Source organism: Platichthys flesus, chromosome 12 (assembly GCF_949316205.1).
Source record: "Platichthys flesus chromosome 12, fPlaFle2.1, whole genome shotgun sequence".
Lineage (NCBI taxonomy): Eukaryota > Metazoa > Chordata > Actinopteri > Pleuronectiformes > Pleuronectidae > Platichthys > Platichthys flesus.
In genome coordinates, this window is record NC_084956.1 from 308,871 (window position 1) to 324,657 (window position 15,787).

Genomic DNA, 15,787 nt, shown 5'->3' on the forward strand with positions numbered 1-15,787 from the left:
TCCCCCCCCCTCAGAGTTTCTGACTCAGTAAACTTTTCACTTTGTAGTTCCAGGTTTCATTCATATTAATTACCCCCCCCCCCCCCCCCCAGACTTTACAGAAGGTTCCAGATTAAACTGAAAAATGAACAAGTGAAAACTGAATGAAAACCAGCGCCTGTTTATTCTGCCACCTCATGAGTTTCCATGTTTTATACTCTCTGGTGTCGCAGTGATTTAAATATGAATAACTTTTAAATGTGAAAAACAATAAAAAGATAAAATGAAGAAGACGTATCCGTTAATTTTCAGGTCTTATGAAATTGTATTTATTAACCGGATGGAATCAGATTATTTCGACTGTTAGTACCTCATGATTCCACACACACACACACACACACACACACACACACACACACACACACACACACACACACACACACACACACACACACACACACACACACACACACACACACACACACACACACACACACACACACACACACACACACACACACACACACACACACACACACACACACACACACACAGGAGAAGGTCAGAGGTCCGATCATCCAACCTGATCCAGAGGTGGGGGCGTGGCCTCCATGTCTGTGGTTAAATCCCTTTTAACTGTGATGTCTGAGGCTCCACATGCTCTTGGTCATGTAACCTGCTGCTCAGAGGTCAGAGGGGCCGGCCTCTGAGTGCGTCTCAGGTGACCTTTGGTCTGCAGGTGAGCCTTGAGGAAGGTGAGGAGGCGGAAGTGTTTGCCGCAGGCGTGGCAGCTGTGCGGCGTCTCTCCACTGTGGATGCTGCGGTGCCGCAGGAAGCTAGACGCCATGTTGAAGGTCTTGGAGCAGAGCAAGCAGCTGTACGGCTTTGTGCCGCTGTGTGTGTACCTGTGGTCCCTCAGCCGCTCCTTCAGACGGTAGCTCTTCCCACAGAGGTCACAGTGGAACGGCTTCTCCCCCGTGTGGCTCCTCTGGTGAACTTTGAGCTGCGAGAGGTTGGGGAGCTTCTTGCCGCAGACCTCACATGTGATGATGTTGTCTCTGGCCAGCAGCTCGTCGGCGGGCAGCTCATGCGAGTGTTTGCTGATGACGTGATTCTTCAGGCAGCGGTAGCTCTTCCCGCAGATGGAGCAGAGCTGTCGCTCTCCGGTGTGGATCGCCTGGTGGCTGTGCAGGTTGGCGGCCTGGGTGAAGCCCTTCCCGCAGTGGGAGCACTGAAACGGCCGCACGTCCTGGTGCACCAGTTTGTGGCGTGTCAGGTGGCAGGCGTGATAGAAGCTCTTCCCGCAGATGTCGCAGATAAAGGTCTTGTCGAAGTGCGTCATCCTGTGCGTCTTCAGCAGGCTGACGCAGGAGTAGCCCTTCCCGCAGACGTCGCAGTGGCAGCTCTTCTCCCCCGTGTGTCGCGCCTTCACGTGCAGGTTGCGATGAGCTTTGTGGTTGAATCTCTTGGGACAGAAGTCGCAGGTGTGGGGAAGCAGCCCGTGCTGCGTGCGCTCGTGTTCACGCAGCCTCAGGACGCCACTGAACTGCTCCCTGCACACGGAACACACGGGGTGAGACTTCCTGTGGTGGTCGGAGAGTCGCTCTGAGTTTGGAAACAACTTCCCGCACCGTGAGCACTCGTGGTGAATCTCTGATGACCGTTCGGTCGCTGTGTCCTTCTTCCTGCGACTGTGGCGCCGCTTCCTGCTGGGTGCTGCAGGCTCCTCCTCTGCTGCGGGGGGGCCGGGCGGAGGAGAGGACGCCTGAGCGTACTCGTGGTCGGGGAAATCCGCGGGGGAGGAGTGAGGGAGAGTCGTCACTTCACCTGGGACCTCAGTGGTTTTATCTTCACCTGTGATGAGAGGTTACTCAAGGTCATCGAGGACGTAAACTTGAACTGACGGATTATTTATCAATGACATCGATCAGAAGTTCCTAATAAAGGGAAATATATGCATTTATAATCACAATAAATTCTAGAATCAGACGATTTATCTCTTCATCCATAAACGTTACTCAGGTCCCCAGAGGGCACTGATGTCTCTGCTGGAACTGTGCTCACTAGAGGGCTGACTCTCGTTTAATGTGGGTAACGGTGCGTTTCACCTGGTCGCCTGTTGGTGGCGTCATGCCCTCGTTGTACACGTGTCACTCACTTTCTTGCACTCTTTACATCTTGTTTGTTTTTTTACTCAGTATTTGAAGCAGATGAAGGATTTTAGTCGTTGGTCGTCTGGATCGGAAGTTTTCAGAGAAACAAGCTGAGCAAACGTTAGCGGCAGCTCGACTCAGCCAATCAGAGACGAGTCAGAGAAACACTGTGTTTTAACTGGAAGCTGCTTTTTTACTGTTTTAACTGGATTGAATCTTCAGTAATTAGTCTGTTAGAGAGACCCCTAGTGGACGACAGGTGTGTGTGAACGTGTTTTCTCTCAGGTGAACTCACCACCAGCCCCGGCGCCGCCCTGCAGGGACACCACCAGACACGTGGAGGCGACAGCAGCGCTCTGAGAACAGGAAACAGGCGACAGTTCAGGGTTGTTTTCTCTTCTCTGATTCTCTGAACGTTGTGTGGATTCGCTAACTGACCCCGTAAACCAGGATGTAGGTTTGTTCACCACCAGCGTTGTCACCTGGGACACACATCAGAAACGTCACTGTTAAATGAAGAGACAGAAATGGTTCTTCCTGCATCTGAGTTGTTCAGAACCGTCTGAGAATCCTCATCCACACGTTTGAACTGTATTTAAAGAGACATCTGGTTTGTTTCCAGCTGCTTCCTCGTAGTCCTCGTGAAATCAACTCGGACATTGAATCAGATGAGAACGTTTCCTGACATTTGTTCTGAGCTTCAGACCTGAAACCAGGCGAGAGGGGGGGTCACTCTGGACGTCAGTCTATCACAAGGTTTAGAGTCTCCAGTAATTATCATAATTAAAGCATGAAAACAAGGATATTTCATGTGTTGACGTGATGAAGGTTCAGTCTTGTCCTTCTTCCTCTTGGTTTGTTAAAGACCGATAAAAACTCACCTTCATGAATCTGCGTCTTCATCACATCAGAACCATCCCTCCGGTCTCCTGGAGTCTTCTCCTGCTGCTCAACAGCCCCCACCACAACCTGCAAGATGTTCTCCACAGCTTCAACACACAGAGCGTCCACCAGAGCTCCCAGTTTCTCCTGAAACAATATGAACAGTCACTAAAGCTGCATTCACACCTGCACTGAACTTCAGATCATCCCGACATGTTCCTAACATGTTCCTAACATGTTCTGCTGGTTCTGTCTGTGAGAACAAATCTCTGCGTCACTGTCTCTGGACATTTTCTGAAACTCTTCCTGCAGCCTCCTGATGAAATGTGTGGAAGCTTCCCAGTGAGCGAGAGGACGTGTGGACGAGGTTTCTAACACGTGACGGACGAGAAGCTGGAAGAACACAAACATCTCAGGATGAAGAAGAGGAGCTGGACACGTAGAAGACGAAGACTTCAACATGGAAACACGAGGAGACTCCAGATCTTTCAGTGGAGAGTCACTTCCTCACAGGTTCATGTACAAACAGTAGAATGGTTCTCCAGCTGTATCATCCCTGAGATGAAACCGGTCGTTCCAAATGAACAATGTTTCATCCCTTCCCCTTATCACTTATATCAAAGCTGTTGTTAGCCTCTGTTAGCTGATGTAAGCTGTTGTTAGCTAGATGGTAGCTTCTGTTAGCTGGTGGTTGGCTAGCTGTTAGCCTCTTGTAGCTGCTGTAAGCTGTTGTTAGCTAGCAGTTAGCTGCTGTAATATGTTGTTAGCTAGCTTATGTTAGCTAGCGTTTAGCTAGATGTTAGCCTCTGCTAGCCACTGTTTAAGCTGTGGTTTGCTAGCTTCTGTTAGCTAGCTGTTAGCCTCTGCTAGGCACTGTTTAAGTTGTGGTTAGCTAGCTGTTAGCTTACCTGAGCTTTGGGACTTTGTATATTTAACGTCGTTTTTTCCGCCGCGGTAAAAATCTGCGCGATTAGCGTCTGAGTCAAGTTATTAACGATGATCTTCACCTGGGTTTTAAAAGTGACTAAATCAACCATTGTGAAGAATAAGCTACAGGTTAGCTTAGCACACAAACGGCTACAGGGGAAACCGTGGGCCAAGGAAGTCACGTTTACTCCTTCAGAGTAAAACCACCGCTCCACTGAGCACAGGTCAGTAAATATATTAATAAAAAAATCCGAAATACAGTGTTTGTGTTTTCTTTGGGAGACTTGATGAAGGTTTGTATTTTAGTTGAATTATTATACGTCACATGAGTAAAGCTGGATTCACATCCACATGAGTAGAAACATGAGCTGAAAATATCAACTAAAAAATTCCAACATCTTTCTTGTACCAGACCAGAGGGTTAATGTTCTATTTTGATTGAACAAACCTATAATAATATGATAATAATCAGATTTTATACACTTTAATAGATTTCAATAAAGGGAGTTTTTATATCTAAATTAATTTAATGGAAATTGTCAAAGGGCGAATTTCATAAAAGTGTAATTTAAATAAGGCTAGGTAACTAATAATTTTAATTGAAGAATAAATTATAACAAAGATGAATAAGTCGGTTTTCATTAATCCTAATGAATTAAACCTGAATTAAAATATCCTGCAGTGTTGCAGATGAGAAATGACACAGATAAATATACCACTTCTCCAAAAATACTTTGTTTTTATTCACCACGTGCTGATCCTGTACAGACACATAATAATAAACTAACTTTTTTAAATATAACATTTACATTACATTCATTCACAGAGCTGCAGTCAAACACCATCAGGAATAAAACATTAAATATTCTCTTTTTCAAAATCACAGATATAAAACGTACGTTCAGGACAAAACGATGATAAAGACACAGACGCAGGTTTTTCATTTACATCGTGCAACAGAAAACACAAAACTCTCAGTCCGACATTCTCACTGACGTTAGCGTTTCCTGGAGCACAGAACCAACTGAGCTACTGTTTTCAGCTGCAGCTCATTTTCAGGTGCCTTTGCTTCATTGATAAAAAGTCGTAAATAAAACTTTCAAAACGTAAATACATTTATTTTTGTACATTAATTTCACTGGTTTCAAAAATGTCCAAGAGTGTTGTTAGCCCTCTTATTCCATTAAATACTAAGTGGATTAGCTTTCTAAAACAATAGCACTGAAATATTAGATCATATTTTCCACTTAATATTCAGGAAATAGCCACATGCTAACAGTGGTAATACTGTGCTCCACGAGCCAATCAAATCCCTGTGTCTCAAAAACAGAGATGTCCGATTGGCCTTCAGCTGTGATCGTCCGACTCGCCGCCGCTCTGTCGCCGTGGCGAGGGGACGCTCCTCCCTCCGTCCTCATGATGTTGTTTGGAGGAGCTGGACAGGTCGATTGCCACTTCCTCCTCCAGCTCCTCCTCTTCCTCCAACAGCTCCTCCCCCTGCTCCACCTCCCGGACCTCGCTGCCCCGCCGCTCCGCCGAGCTGAAGGAGTCGGAGCGAGTGGATTCAGACGCTGGAGGACTGGAACATTTTTTGGACATTTCTAAAGATTTCTTGTGCATTCCTGAGGAAAGAGAGGCGGAGACAGAGATTCAGTCCAGTCTGCTCGACTTACAGATTATTACCACGTGAAATTATGATATAAAATCAGTTTTATCTTTACAACGTGACTTCATCGACAGCCATGGAAGTCTCCAGCGAAATTAAATTGTATCTATTATGAATATATGAACAAATAACTGAAAAGACATAATTCTTCATTACAATTAAATAATTAAATAAACTGGGGGCGGATCAGGGGACGTTTGGACCCACAGCGTCTTGGTTACAGCCCTGATTCAAAAAGCATGATGACCTCATGACCTTTATAACTCACTTGTAAATAAATGCTAACTGTGTAAATTAAGGCTGTGACGTGTAATCTGAGAAATAAACTTTCCTCACAAGGAAACTTCTCACCATGTAAACAGTCTATTTATCATGTGAACTCGTTAACAGTGAAGATTGACATTGACTGAGGAAACTGAAGTGATGAAGTAAATCACGTGATCTGATCCAGATGTTTTCTCATGTAACTGATGAATATAAATATAAAAAACTCAGCTGACTTCGGGTCACATGATGCAACATATGTGTAAACTGTACAGTGTGTGCGTGTGTTGATGCGTGGTGTGGTGCGTGTGCGTGGCACTGACGTGCATGCGGCTCACCGAGCAGCCAGGGGGCGCAGGATCCCATCATGCCGTTCTTCGCGGAGTTGAGGATGGACTCGGGCAGCGGGATGGAATGTCTCACCATCGCCCCGTAGAGGCCGTACTCCGCCATGACGCTGCTGCGACCCCAACACTTCTCACGCTTCCGCCACTTTGCCCGACGGTTCTGAAACCAGACCTGAGAGAAAGGATGTGATAGAGTTATAATATAATGTAATAATCAGCTCAATGATATTGTGTCTTCAGGTTCACAGTGTTAAAATAAATGTGTTTTCAACGGTTTGGATTTAAATTCTCAGATTAATTCATCAATTAAAAATAAAACAACAGAATTAGTTTTATGTGGATAATTGGAATCGTTGCTGGTGATGACGTGAGATGTGGCACAAGCTTCCTGTTCAGTCCTTATTCAAAGGTCCTCAGAAGGTCCCTGACCCTCATGATGACAAATACTTCCCCCAAAGCATGGTTGGAATTTTATTCTTCTTTTATATTTATTTTAATTGTTTTATAATCAACAGAGAAAAGTAAAACTTCAGTTTGTACAACACTTCCTGAACGACCTTCGGCAGCTGTTTGAGAGTCAGCTGATAACTGGTGATAACTGGTGATTATTGATGAGTTGCTGGGCGCGGTGTGTCTCACCTGTATCCTGTCCTCGGGCAGCTCAGTCTTCATGGCGAGCATCTCTCGGGCGTAAACATCTGGATAGTGAGCCTCGTGAAAAGCCTTCTCCAGCTCCTCCAGCTGGTGGGAGGTGAACACCGTCCTGCACAGAAAAGATTTCTTTAGCATCAAGATTTCATTTAGTTTCATATGATTAAACCAATGTCATTGCATCATCTGATTTATTTCATCATTTTTTTATTCATATTCAGATCAATAAAAATGACAACATCCACATGAAAAGCACAAACACAGCAGCTGCATAAACAAATAAATGGTTCATCTTTATCTCATATAATTGTTGAGTTACTTGAAACATAATTTTATAAATTTAAACATATTAAATCTACCAGTTTTGAACTTAATAAACATTTGTTTCCATAAATTGAGGGGAAAATAATAGAAATATGAAAAAAAACACATTCAACTATTTATTTCACTGAACTTGAATTTTATTTAAAAAGATTTTTTATTTAATTTAATTGCTGTTGATACTCTAAATTATATATTATTATTATATTATATTATTTATTCTGATATCAATTAATTGTGATTGATAAAGAAAATATCAAAATAAATTAAATGAATGAATAATTTACATATTTAAACAAACATTAATTAACAAATATTTGAAGACTGAAATCTGTCCATTAATTAAATAAAAGATATGCAACACGAATAAATACAATAGTGATATTTACAGATGTTCCTGATGAAGTGGTTGAAACTCACCGGTGTCTCCTCTTCTTCCTCTTCTGAGAGTTTCCTGAAGACTTGGGGTCGTTTCTGTCTGAGAGACACTCTTCATCTGCAGCGATGACAAACACCATCAGTTCATCATCTTCATCACATCCACAGCAACCACTCACAATCATTATCAAAAACTAAAACTCAGTTCTTCGTTCAGATGCATCTTAAAATGTTATTGTTCAAACTAATATTATTATAAATAATAATGATGATAATAATAGATTTGAAATAAAAAACTGACTGAATTCAAACAAATGTTTTTTTCTTATTTTGAAGTTTTCAGTGGAATCCGAGTGGAGCCGACGAAACTGAGCCTCAAATAAAACTGAATGTATAGTTGTATATATAAATACTCTATAGTTGGGAGTATATATAAATATTATAGTTTTATATAGATAAACGACATCGATAAGAAATCATGTGAAAAGCTTTTAAAAACCTGAGACAATCCGAACTTTCGTTAAAAACAACTACAATAAAAAAGATGAACGTTTGTTTAATAAAAAAAATAAAAACGTTGAACGAATTCTAAATAAAGATTAAAATCAGAATTGGTTCGAATCAGTGACAGAAAGGCTCCGGACTCGAGCCGAGCCGTACCGGAGTAGTTGTCCCTCTGGGCCTCCAGGCTGTGCATGTAGTGGCTCTCGGTCCGGGCCTGCAGCAGCGGCAGGTGGCCGGGCAGGAAGCACGGAGCCCCGGGGGGCTGCTGCGCCGCCAGGCTGCACAGGAAGCCGAGGCCGAGCGGCAGAGATCCTCCCGGGAACGAGAAGCCTCCGAGGCCGCCGCCGGCTCCGTGCGGCTCTGGCCCGGGCCCGGAGCCCAGCGCCGACAGGCCGGAGCCCGGGGCTCCACCGGGCAGCTGCCGGGCCTGCAGGTCCGACTCCAGGCCCAGGAGGTCGGTGATGGCGAAGCCTTTCGACCGGAACCCGGGGCCGTGCAGGCGGGACTTGTCGATCCCGAAGCCCGGAGACAGCATCTTCACTTTGGGCTTCTCTTGTCCGACCTCGTCCCGGGTCGTCATGGTGACAGGTGTGAGGGAAGCTGAGGATGGGACAGGCCCGGGGGGGGGGGGTCTATTTATCCCGTTCCAGAGTCCCGGGATCAGAGCAGCAGCCAATCAGAGGACAGATCTGATGTGGGGGGGGGGGGGGGGGGGGGGGTTAGAGGATTAATTGCCTCCAAATTCACTTCAATCCGACCAGGATTTATTCTGTAAGGGGGGGGGGCATCAGCTGCTGCATCACCCGATAATCAATAATCATCATCTCCATCTTCTCACTGTTTCATACAATAACATTCATAGAAAGAACATGGAAATTGAATATTTTTTAATTAAGAAAGAAATGTCATGTAAAAAGTATTTTATCTTATTTCTATTATTTATTCGTTTTGTTCCTTACGAAATCATTTTTACTAAAAAATACCAATAAAATTCAAAAAATAGCAAATGAAATGACAACATGGAATCGTATTATTCATGTTAACTCATGTATCAGTCATCAATTTGTTTTATCTCTTGTGTCACATGTTAGTGTCTCATCATTTATTTAATCATGTGTCTTTGTATTGGCAGGTGTCATCACATGTCCAGAAATATGAAGTCAAACATTTTATTATTATCAGAAACAAATATGAGGAAGGATGAAATTAAAAGAAAAAACGAAATGAAACTTTAATAAACCTGCTGTCTAATGTGTGATATTGGTGATTATCGACAAATTAAGGACTTTATTTATTAATGTTGTCATTAATCTTAATATAATAATAACAGATCTGTTGATTCAAGGTTATTATTTGAATTCTCAGATTTGTTTCTCTTGAACTAATGAATGATGATAATATTATAAAAACATTAGTTTCGGCTCATTTTAATGATTTTTAATCTTTAATCTTTATTCGATTTAAATTCAGTCAAACAGTAAAAACACAGATTATATTGACTTTAATTATTAGTGATAAGCTGATTCCTCTCATTGCTTTTTAAAAACCATTTCTACCTTCTTACAAACACACACACACAAACACACACACACACACACACACACACACACACACATACAAACACACACACAAACACGCTGCAGGCAATCCCGAGGGATTAAACACCAACTTGGCCCTAATTTCAAACTGACTTTCATGAGCTTCATTTTGTGAAACAGCTGATTGTTAGTGTGAAAGTGTGTGTTCACTCTACACGTATGACATTCAACATATTACATACAACATACAACATATAACATACAACATACAACATATTACATACAACATACAACGTCTAACATACAACATATAACATACAACATACAAAATATAACATACAACATATAACAAACAACATACAACATATCACACAACAAACAACATACAACATACAACCTATAACACACATGATCCTCTGCTACACGCTTCAGATGAAAGTTCTGAATTAAAGTTGAATAATCACTGACTGATGTTTTCACTGACGTCATCGAACCTCATTTCATTTTTTATCTACATGTTCTAATTTAAAATACCACGAAACTTTATTGACCTGGAGAAATCTTCCTGTTACTGCAGCAGACAGGAAGTCGACAAAATATATACAATACAATGAAATACAAAATATAAAGAGATATGTTCACAATATACATATATCTCATCACTGCATTGATTCATAACTGAGACTTACTGTAAAAGAAAAAGATTGTTGTTTTTATGTTTTTATTTTTTAATATAGAAAACGTTTCATACAAAAACGTTACACACAAGGGCTCATTATCATTTTGTGAGTAATGTGATTATGGTTTTAATAATGTGTCATTGTTTGATATATTAATGATTCAAGTTTATTATACGTTACAAAATGCTGCACATTCATAATTTACAAAAGAAAAAAAAGAACACAGACACGCACACGACTCATAAAAAAAGGATGACGCAGTTTCATTTGTTATAGATTATAAAGATTTCACAAAATCAGAACATCGGTTTGACTCAAGTTAAAGCTTAAAATAAGGTGCTGAGGTTGGATTAAAGTGTGTGTGTGTGTTTGTGTTTGTATGCGTGTGAGTGTGTGTGTGTGCGTGTGAGAAACGTATGTTCATGTGTGGATTACCATGATATGAAGATTGATTGATTATGTGCGTTTGAATAATCTTCAGATTAAAGTCTTTTGTTCCTTTGATCCTCGAGCAGTTGATCTTCATCATCTTCATCGTTTTATTTTTGTCAGTGAGCGTGATGATGTGATGAAGGACAGTAATCATAATCATCTTCATCTTCATCTTTCTTTCTCTCACAAAGTGAACATGGTGGTGTTGGTTGTCGTGATGACTGTTGATCTCTGTGAGTAAAGAATAGGAGACACATTGAAACCCGGTGCAGCGGTACCGGGCCGGCAGCAGGAGAACAGTTCATGGTGTGGTTGATGGGGGTCCGTGGCCCCGTTGATGGAGAGGGGGGGCGTGTTCTTCTCCTCGTCTCTTCCTGTAGTCCACGATCAGCTCCTTCGTTCTGCTGACGTTGAGATGGAGGTTGTTGTCCTGGCACCAAGATGTCAGGGTCTGACCTCCTCTCTGTAGACCTTCTCCTCGTGGCCGGTGATCAGGCCTATGACAGTGGTGTCATCAGCAAACTTAATGACGGTGTTGGAGCTGTGGGGGGGCACGCAGTCATGTGTGGACAGGGAGGGGAGAGGACTGAGCATTCAGCCCTGGTGTTGAGAGTCAGGGTGGAGGATGTGGTGCTGCCGATCGGCACCGCCTGTGGTCTGCCCGTCAGGAAGTTCAGGATCCAATCACAGAGGGCGATGTTGAGCCCAAGGTCTCTGAGCCTGGTGACGAGCTTCAGGGACATGATGGTGTTGAGCTGAACTGTAGTCGATGAACAGCATCCTCACAAATGTGTCCCTCTGGTCCAGGTGGGAGAGGGCAGTGTGTGCAGTCATCAGCCACGCCCACCATCAGTAGTAAACATCTTTATAAACTGTATTTTATTTTGAAAGTTCTCCTGGAAACTTTTACTTTCTTCTCTCGACTTCTTCAGGAAACAACAGAAAGAGCAGTGAACTTTGAATGAAGAATAAAAAAGTAAAAAGTTGCTTCAGAAACACGTGCAGTATATATTTATGTATATATATATTTATTTATATATAATACAAGAGGTTTCATAAGTATTTCATTCTGAGAGGATGTCAGCAGCAGCAGTGGGACATAACTTCCTGTTGATTTAATGTAATAAAACATAAAGATGTTTTCATGAGTGTCAGCCTGAGTCACAGCGTGGTGCCTCAGTGCCTCAGTTCCGCGGGCTGAGGTCACTCTGGGTTAATGACACCAATTAGAGCTGCAGCAATAACGAGCTGAGCAAACGAGCGGCAGCGGGCGAGTGCATGTAAGCGATAGCAGTAATTCCGGCGGCAGACGCTCGCAGCTCCCCGGGGTTTTTGTTGTTCATTGTTTTCTCTGCTCTATTGTTTACCACCGTCAACGGCAACAATAGTCTGGCCACGCGTCGGCGCCCCTCCCACCCACCCCACCCGTGGCCCACTAATTATTCATAAATGCACATTTATGCAAATGTCGTAGATAGATTAACCTAATTCACTGATGTAAACAACTGGTGGATTAAACTTTTTAAATTAGAGTCTGTGTCTGGAAGTCTGGACCATATACTCTTACACCCCCCCTGACCCCCCCAACTCATTTACATCCAGTAATCTAAAGTGCACGAGGCCGTGCACGCCAGACAAACAAGCAGAGAAAGCTGCAGTCTGTCTGCTGCCATTAGCACTAATGGCTAATGATTAAAAAATGTAATACTGTACAGAGGCGGTGTCTGGTCCGTTTCCTCAACCTGCCGCCACCGGGCCATCCGGCGTGATGCCGCGGGCGACACATGACGCCAGCGCGTGCCGCTTCGCTCCGTAAGCTACAAGCAATATGCTAATTTAGCAGCTTGACCTTATTGACGAGTAGACGTCAGAGAAGGACTTTGTTTTCTCAATTTGATTTAATGAGTCCTGCAGGGTGGACCTTCAGGAACTGGGCCTTTACTTTCTCGTCACATTCACAGTTTCTTGTGACAGATGATGACACTTTCCCGAAACCTTCGACCTTTACCCTGACCCTAAAGCCCCCCCTTTCCCTCTCTCTGACCCCGACCTCCAGCCGTCGCCGCCCACTCACAGGGCACCGCGGCCGAGGAGCTGGTGACAGGGAGGAGGAGGAAACCCCCACAACACATGACTCATCATGTTTGACCTGTTGTTCCTGTGAAACTGAACAAACTGAAGAAAGAAATGTTATTAATGAATTAGAAGCTGCTCAAAGTTCAAAACCAAGGGAGAGCCGGTGGGTTTCATCTTCATCATCTTCATCACTCAGCAAGGGTAGTGTGTGTATGTGTGTGTGTTAATCTGTTAATCTGAAGGTGCAGCTCATTACTGAAATCCCTTGACGAGTGAGAGCTCACAGACAGAGAGTGTGTGTGTGCGTGTGTGTGTGTGTATATGTGTGTGTGTGGCTGATGCCTCAGTTTGGAGAAAATCTGATCATCCTCAGACGAAGGTTTATCTGCACTTTCCTGCTCTTCTTGTTTTCCCAGCATGCAGCAGTAAAGATCTGTAAACATTAGAATTATCAGCCAAAATGTTTTTACTGTCCATTGAGACAAATCTGTATGATAACTACAGGGTTTTATTCAAGTCGATTACCTCATTACCCACAATCCTCAGGTGCTTTAGTGAGGGCTCTGATTGGTCGCTGTTACTGATACAAACATGCAAGACACAAACTACAATATATCACAACACTATATTAAAAACCAGGTTTGATTAAAAGAGAAGCAGGAAGTCGTTGGAAAGGATCTTTCACAATGGATCATGGGACGTGTAGTTCCTGAATTCTTAAAACCACGTGGTTCACAGTCTCGCAGCTGGTTCCAGGACCAGAAGGAGAAAGTGTTTCAGAAGTTTACGAGAAGACGTAAAAGTTCTCGCTGTAGCGATCAGAGGTTTGAATTTTAATTTTCAGTCGATTGTTCACAAAGACCACACTGAGAGAAAAACGACTTCTCCGACAGAAGGCGGAGCCGCTTCTCCATCCTCGTGTCCTCGAGGTCAGGATGTGAGAAGCTGCATCCACCTCGTGGTCGAGGGCGGGAAACAGAGAGCAGGAGGTACAATAAATATGAAATCAAATACGACTGAAGATATGAAAAATATTAACAGCTCGTCCAATTTCAGTCTTTGATGTTTATTTTATGAACAAACATTTGAAAGCAGCATTAATGTGAACGTCTCTCATCAAGTGACACAGAAATATGACTTTATTTTGGGGGATTTAAATTTCACTGTTGTTAATAAGAATTAAAAACTGAACAGAAGCTGAAACACAGTGAATTAAAGATTAAGGTTAGCATTAGCATAGCCTCAGCCGAGGAGCTGATGTTAGAGATGAAACTTGTTCCTCGTCAGAGAATTACTTTGTTTTCTTGTTTACACACAAGAGAGAAAAAACAAATACGAGTTTACACAACTGAATGTTTCCTCGAATTTGAGTGAACAAAAGTGATCTCTGGCCCATCGATCTGTGTGTGTGTGTGTGTGTGTGTGTTTGTGTATGTGTGTCTGAGTGTGTGTGTGTGTCGGGGGGGGGGGGGGGGGCTGGTCACACTCCCTGTCACTAACACACAAATTAAGCAAATTGCAGCAGAAAGAGAAAAACAATCATGGAGGTGCTGAGCTCAGATCAGACAGTTTCTCCTTCATCTCTTCATATTCGCTGCTTATCTCATTGTGGCCTCCAATCCAAGTTAGCAGGGATTATCTGGGCATTAAGAGCAGGATAACCGCAGCTTGAAGCAGTTAATCTAGCAGCATGTTAATGAGTCTTGTAGTGGATTGCTTAAATTAAAAGCAAATATCAACAGTCATTTGGCTAAAGGAGCGCAGTGAGCGCGTGGCCTCAATAATGGAGCATTAAGTGATTTGAGTCGTTGCAGTAATCATGTTATGTGAGTGAAAAACAATAAAATTAACAGGTTCTCAGGAAATGAAGCTCTGAGCATCAGGGTCTGAAAATAACATGAAACTAATTTATAAACATTTAGTATTTAATGATTTTATTTTGGAGAGAGTCACTTCCTGTTACTGAAGGTCCATAAGGTGTCTGTTTGTCTTTTTTGAACCAGAATCTGTGTGTGTGTGTGTGTGTGTGTGTTTCCACCTTTGACCTGCGGCTGATATAAATGATGTCAAAAGTTTAGCTTTGATTTGATTAAGTTTGTGTTGAATAAGCTTTAGAGTCACTTTAATCGAGAAGCAGCAGATTGACTGAAGGGTTTAACTTTTCACTGCTGAGATATTAAAGGTCAGTAGGCTGTAAGACAATATGTAATCTAACAAAGTAATCTAACAAAGTAATCTAACATGTAATCTAACTATATAATCTAACAAAGTAATCTAACAAAGTAATCTAACTATCTAATCTAACAAAGTAATCTAGCATGTAATCTAACTATGTAATCTAACAAAGTAATCTAACAAAGTAATCTAACTATCTAATCTAACAAAGTAATCTAACATGTAATCTAACTATGTAATCTAACAAAGTAATCTAACATGTAATCTAACTATCTAGTCTAACAAAGTAATCTAACAAAGTAATCTAACTATCTATCTAACTTTGTCATCCTTCACCACCTCTTCCTCCTCCTCCATCTCCTCCACCTCCTCCTCCTCCACCTCTTCCACCTCCTCCTCCTCCTCCTCCTCCACCTCCTCCTCCTCCTCCTCCTCTGCTTCAGAGACTTTAGGGACGACAGCCTGAATTTAAAGTTCTAGATGTAACAGGAAGTCAGTGTAGTGAAGCTAACACAGGAGACATGTGGTCTCTAGTCCAGATCGAGCTGCCGACCTTCAGGTTGGTGGACGACCGCTCTGCCCCCCAGCCACAGCCGCCCCATAAGGAGTTACAATAATCACGTCTGGATGGAACAAAGGCCCGGACTCGTTCTTCTGATGTTTGAGATTCTACTCAAGTGGAAGAAGGCGGTCCTAGAAATAAGTTCTAAGTGAAAATCAAAGGACAAATCAGGATCAAAGGTAACAGCAGCTTCATCATGAGCAGTGTTGCCATAGTTACTTTGAAAAAGTATCCTCATCCTCACCCTCACCC

The 15,787-nt window shown here is 42.7% G+C and overlaps 2 protein-coding genes across 4 annotated transcripts; both read right to left on the reverse strand.

Moving 5' to 3' along the window:
* Positions 1–284: 284 nt before the first annotated feature.
* Positions 285–4,141, reverse strand: LOC133966630 (zinc finger protein 585A-like). Of its 2 annotated transcripts, none has more exons than XM_062401619.1 (5): positions 3,923–4,141; positions 3,014–3,161; positions 2,571–2,614; positions 2,428–2,488; positions 285–1,833 (listed from the first exon to the last, which is right to left on the reverse strand). In XM_062401619.1, the coding sequence occupies exons 1-5, from the start codon at positions 4,049–4,051 to the stop codon at positions 647–649; spliced, it is 1,569 nt and encodes a 522-aa protein (XP_062257603.1). In that variant the 5' UTR covers positions 4,052–4,141; the 3' UTR covers positions 285–646. The 2 variants fall into 2 exon arrangements, with proteins under 2 accessions (XP_062257603.1, XP_062257604.1); XM_062401620.1 differs by having other exon boundaries at positions 4,022–4,123.
* A 1,093-nt stretch (positions 4,142–5,234) lies between these two features.
* vsx1 (visual system homeobox 1 homolog, chx10-like) lies at positions 5,235–8,661 on the reverse strand. 2 transcript variants are annotated; one of them, XM_062401327.1, is made up of 5 exons: positions 8,229–8,661; positions 7,611–7,686; positions 6,858–6,981; positions 6,210–6,390; positions 5,235–5,563 (listed from the first exon to the last, which is right to left on the reverse strand). In XM_062401327.1, the coding sequence occupies exons 1-5, from the start codon at positions 8,650–8,652 to the stop codon at positions 5,289–5,291; spliced, it is 1,080 nt and encodes a 359-aa protein (XP_062257311.1). In that variant the 5' UTR covers positions 8,653–8,661; the 3' UTR covers positions 5,235–5,288. The 2 variants fall into 2 exon arrangements, with proteins under 2 accessions (XP_062257311.1, XP_062257310.1); XM_062401326.1 differs by having other exon boundaries at positions 6,195–6,390.
* Between the last annotated feature and the right edge of the window lie 7,126 nt (positions 8,662–15,787).